The sequence below is a fragment of the Salmo salar genome, unplaced genomic scaffold (assembly GCF_965601325.2).
Source record: "Salmo salar unplaced genomic scaffold, fSalSal1 ptg000882l, whole genome shotgun sequence".
In the NCBI taxonomy this organism is placed as follows: Eukaryota; Metazoa; Chordata; class Actinopteri; order Salmoniformes; family Salmonidae; genus Salmo; species Salmo salar.
In genome coordinates this window covers 212,501-217,500 of record NW_027675536.1, presented here as the reverse complement: position 1 = coordinate 217,500, position 5,000 = coordinate 212,501, and the positions used below count along the sequence as shown (strand labels likewise).

At 39.4% G+C, this 5,000-nt stretch overlaps 1 protein-coding gene across 2 annotated transcripts in view; it reads right to left on the bottom strand.

Annotated features, from left to right (window-relative positions):
• LOC123735055 (protein odd-skipped-related 2-A) overlaps positions 1–5,000 on the bottom strand; it is a 5,647-nt gene that overhangs the window by 362 nt on the left and 285 nt on the right. The window contains exons 1-4 of one of the 2 annotated variants that reach the window (XM_045712951.2): positions 4,858–5,000; positions 1,415–2,126; positions 734–833; positions 1–273 (exon numbers count right to left, since the gene is read on the bottom strand). The exon at positions 1–273 is cut by the window's left edge and continues 362 nt beyond it; the exon at positions 4,858–5,000 is cut by the window's right edge and continues 285 nt beyond it. In XM_045712951.2, coding sequence (XP_045568907.1) covers positions 91–273; positions 734–833; positions 1,415–2,067 — 936 coding nt within the window. In that variant the 5' untranslated portion in view covers positions 2,068–2,126; positions 4,858–5,000 and the 3' untranslated portion in view covers positions 1–90. The remainder of the gene's footprint in view (positions 274–733; positions 834–1,414; positions 2,127–4,857) is intronic. The other variant, XM_082972647.1, reaches the window with a different exon arrangement.

The window sequence follows — 5,000 nt, the reverse complement described above, 5'->3', positions numbered from 1 at the left end:
TTGTTTCCTCTGTTATTATTAACGTCCGTTTTTTTTTTGTCCTGTTTTTTGTTTGGTTTGTTCGGCTGTTCATCAGCCTTCTCAGATTGGCTAGTAGTCCTGGTGAGGAGTGTGCGTCAAACTGTGCCGTCGCAAGTCACAGTTGCGCCGAAACACCTTTCCGCAGCGGTCACAGCTGTAGGGCTTGATGTCTGTATGGGTGAGAAGGTGAGTTTTCAGGTTACTTCTTTGATTAAAGGTTCTTCCGCATGTGGGGCATTTGTGAGGAGATTCCTGTTTAGATTTAAAGCAAGCAAAGGATTATTCCCTTTAGTTTATTTAGATAAATATATGTATTGTATTATAATATGAATCTTCAGATCAGTTATTGACATTGTGCTGATAAGTAAGCTTTGGCCCTAACAAAATGAACGTCTGTAGCTATAGTCTATATTTCTTTTAAACTAGTTATTATAATCATTCAGTTATTACCATACCTGCCAAATATAGACGAGACACAATCGCTATCCATACAGGCAATCCAAATACACATATATATATATTTATATTTAGGTTTCAGAAAATATGCCAAATTTGATCAGTGACGTTTGCAGTAAGACATGACGCGTGTAACAACACGAGTACACAGATATGTGAGGATCGTGCCCTCTCATATGGTTTACTGACTCACATACATGTTGTATTGGTATCAAATTGTGTTAATAAATCTTTTTTTTTTTTTTATGAGACTCACCTGCATATGTAATGTTTTATGAACGGCTAAAGTTCGAGACTGACAAAATCCTTTCCCACATTCTTGACATTTGAAGGGCTTCTCCTTGGAGTGGATGTATCTGGGAAGTAGAAGACAGAGGAGACGCGGTTAAAACGGAAACACCTTTTCATATAACGGCGTTGAAGTCATGCTGAGAAGTGCCTGCCAGTTGTGCAACTTGATCTGTGTTCTTGTGCGTAAAAGGGGCTTTAGCGCCCTCTCGGAATAAGGACTTGTCCTACTCTGCACAGTGCACGCAACATAGTTATTACAAAAAAAACACCTACATACAACGCCAGGGTTGTGGGTTCGATTCCCACGGGAGGGCCAGTACAAAAAAAAAAAATGCATAAAATGAAATGTATGCATTCACTACTGTAAGTCGGCTCTGGATAAGAGCGTCTGCTAAATGTACTAAAATGTAAAATGTTAGCAGGTGTTAATGCAAGTGTAGCGAAATGCTTGTGCTTTTAGTTCCGACCATTGCAGTGCGTCACAATGTTGGAATTGTGTACAAAGTCAAATGAATATGAATAAAACGTGATCATGACGCTATTCCGTACACACACGTCACTATCAAAGTGTTTTTGTGTTTTTTTTTCCTTTCAAAGAAAACAACAGCAGTATCATCCCATATACATTCAGAGCACCGCTTGTTACCTGTGGTCTCTCAGGTGGTCTTGTCTTCGGAAGGCCTTGTGGCAGATATCACAGGTATAAGGCCGTTCGTCTGTGTGGGTCCTCTCGTGGATCAGAAGATTGTATGACTTGGTGAAATGCCTGCCACAAAACTTGCAAATAAATTCCTTTTTCGTCTTTGACGGAAGTCTTCCCCGAGTGGGTTTTCTATCAGGCGACAGTTTGTTAAACTCAGATATCGCGTTGCCGAGACCCGCTGTCAACTTTGAAAGATCCCCAGCTTTAGGCGGATCCTCCTGGGTAGCAGCTATCGCCAGGTTGGCAAAGTCAAAGCGCGGCGGTCGGTCCTTGTGCAGCCCGGGGATAAGGTGAGTAAGGCCCTGTTTAGGGTGAAAGAGGTGTGCGGAGAACGGTAGCCCCGTGAAGGTAAACCGGGGATCCATTAAGCCCTGAGCAGCAGCCATCTCAGTGATAGTCGACCTCAGTCCCTGCATGTGCGGATAACCCAGTGTCCAGTGGTTCATGTGCATGGTCTGCACCGCGCTAAGGCCGTACAGTCCCTGGAGCTGGTCGACGGCGGCCGGGAAGGCGTTGACCGCTTGCAGGAAGGAGTAATTGGTGAGTTGGAGAGACGGGTGGAGAGGGATCGGAGCGGGTAGGGCTTTGCTCCCCATCTCGGCGGCTAAAGACTTCACGGTTAGGACCTCGGCACAACTCTACCACGGTGAAGGTCCTGTTAAAGACATGAACAATACACATTAATATGAGTTTACCATCAACCCACAATATGGCACAATATAGATCTAGAAAATACTGCAATTAGACAGTAAAAATAAGCATAGAGTTAATGACACAAACTATTTCTGTGCATTTTGCACGATGCTGCAAATAGTTTTCCATTAGAGCTTTTCCAACCGTTTGACCTTAGCCGACATTTAATTAATTTTACAACCATCTTGAGAACGGCCTTAATAATAAGGGCTGGTATTGGATCGTCTCACATTCAGCGTTTTAATACTTCACTTCCATTGTGGAAATCAAGGACAGTGACTCATTTACTTCAAGATTTACGATTTGCATACCGTCTAAAGGTGAACAGATTCCTATTTGGTTATAAAGCTTTTTTTTTGTTATAGAGACATGTTAAGCGTTCAAGTTATATCTTTTTGTGCACAAGGTGCAAGAAGACTTGGGACAAATTGAATGTTTGTCTGGAGAAAATACATTTCGTTCATTTTTTTTCTCTTCTTCTTTCTTCTAGAGCACATGGTTTTTCCTTCTAATAAGATAAATATATGTTATGCATCCAAAAAAAGAAAAAGTTGGAGACGTTGTTTTCGTTGCGCTCGACTGTGCTTGTTGTCACTCCCAATTAAATGTTCTACGATACATTAAAACAACTCCTTGTTTTAACGCTGCCATTATATTCGCCAATGCCGTGTGTTACAACACACAAGGCCTAATTAAACGTATTATCACGTCAACAGACTTGGACGTTTGTAATCTCGCCTGTTGTAGTCAGACGTGTTATTCTCTTTCTGCGTGTTAACTGGAGAACAACATATAAAAGGGGTTTTGCTTATCTCCTAAAATAAACTTTACCCTCCATTTTTTACAAATTTTTTGGGTGTAAAATCCATTTCTAGGCTATTTGGAGTCATGTTTAAGGCCTTGAACGATGTTTATCTCTGAAAACAAAGGCGTATATGGACCTGCTAACTAAATTAACATTTGTTGTATATTTCGTCGCCAAAGACCGATTATAGAATGTTGCTGTAGCCTATAATCACGAGTATTGCAACTTCAGAGAAATACATGATTTGCGTAAACATCCTTTGTAAATACTCCTGTACAAAGGCTATACGTGTTATGGGGTTGAGGATTATGACAACTGTATGATAATACTATGGGACTGTTAAAATGACTGAGGGTTACATGCACAAGTGGTGTAATGACACCAAGTTGGTAAAGTAATGCTTTCCAAACCCACGAACAAGCTCACCGTGTAACTCTCTCCATGCACAATACTTATTCAGACCGTGGGTGTTTTTTTTTTTAGGTGTAAATAAATAGTATTCCTCTCAAACTATTTAAATGTTCAACTTCTTGCGTAAATTGCAAAAAAAACTAAAAACTTTAGACTGTGTGAACATGAATTTAATATATTTATAAATATATTTTAGAGCGTCCCATTTACAGCTACCGTTTTTTTGGTCAGTGTGGTTTTTGAGGTGCAAATAGCGCTCCTCTTTGAGCTTCACGTTTCTATAAGTTACTGTAGCAGAATACCACTGTGCATTAAAAACCAGCGAGGACTGGCAACCCTTGTTGAACATTCGTCTGAAAACTATGACTCATTCATAATAATCAAATTTTACCCCCCAAAATAATATAAGCTGTTTTTCCCCACGTTAGTTTTATAAACTTTAGCCAAATGGAAGGATTTATTCTAACACGGGTTAGAGTCAGTGAGTAAAATGCTAGGTTATTAACTTACACAGATGATCGACTTGCTAAAGAACAGGCTACTGTGTGTAACCCTATAGCTGGCTATACGTTCACACGTGGACAGAGAAAGGGCAGAGTTTGGTCCATGTTCTCAGGCTACAACAAACACAGGACAACTCTTTACTGGCCAATCAGATGAAAAAAAAGGGCATAAACAGTTTGTCTTTAAAAAGTCATGGTGAGGTGGATATTTGTCAGAAATGGGCAGCTGCAACAGAACTTCCGGTCAGCATGCTGTTGATAAGGATATTTGTAGTTTTATAATAACCTATAGTCTTTGCGTAATGATTTAATGACAAGCGATATGTGCTGTATCGTATTGGTCTGCGTTGCCCAACTGGCGGCCCTGGGATATTATTTGCCCCATCAATGTATTTATTTATTAACTTTTATTAATTTTTTTTATTGTTTGACATAAAATACTTTAAAACAAAAATTTAAAAAAAACAGAAAATCAGCTCCAAGTGATTTTCATTTTGTGAAATCTGTTCCAAAGTATTTCCCACGCATAATATAAAGATATATGTGGCCTTATATAAACGTAAGTAAGGTTTGAAATGTTTGAAATGATTACGTTTTAGTCAAATACTATATCCGTTTGTGGTTCTTGCGGTCAATTTGCAGTCTACAAATTGTTTGTAATTATGTTTCTGCCCGCTGACCATCCGCTCAAGAACAAATCGTCCCTCGGTTAAATCTAGTTGATGATCTCTGACATTGGCTATTTTATATATATATATATATATTTTTTTTTACTTTGACTGTAGTCTTAAGTATTTTTCACATATAACTTTACACTGTCAAATGTGTTTATTCTGACAGCATGGACTCGTTTGAACGTTCAATTAGTAGGCGACTCAGGGTCTCATTGTCATGAGCCTTTCACACTACCTGTTTCAACACAAGTGTCAAATGTAATGTATTAAAGAGCAACTATCATGGAAACATAATCTTACCCCCTAATAAACAGACGCCAAAGGTCGCTCCGCAGTTAGTTCTGCTGTGTTTCAGTAATCCACAATGCCTTTCAAGAGAGGCGTCCCAACTCCACTTTAACGTCAGCAAAAGTTTTCCAACTTCGTCCATGTAAATCTCATCG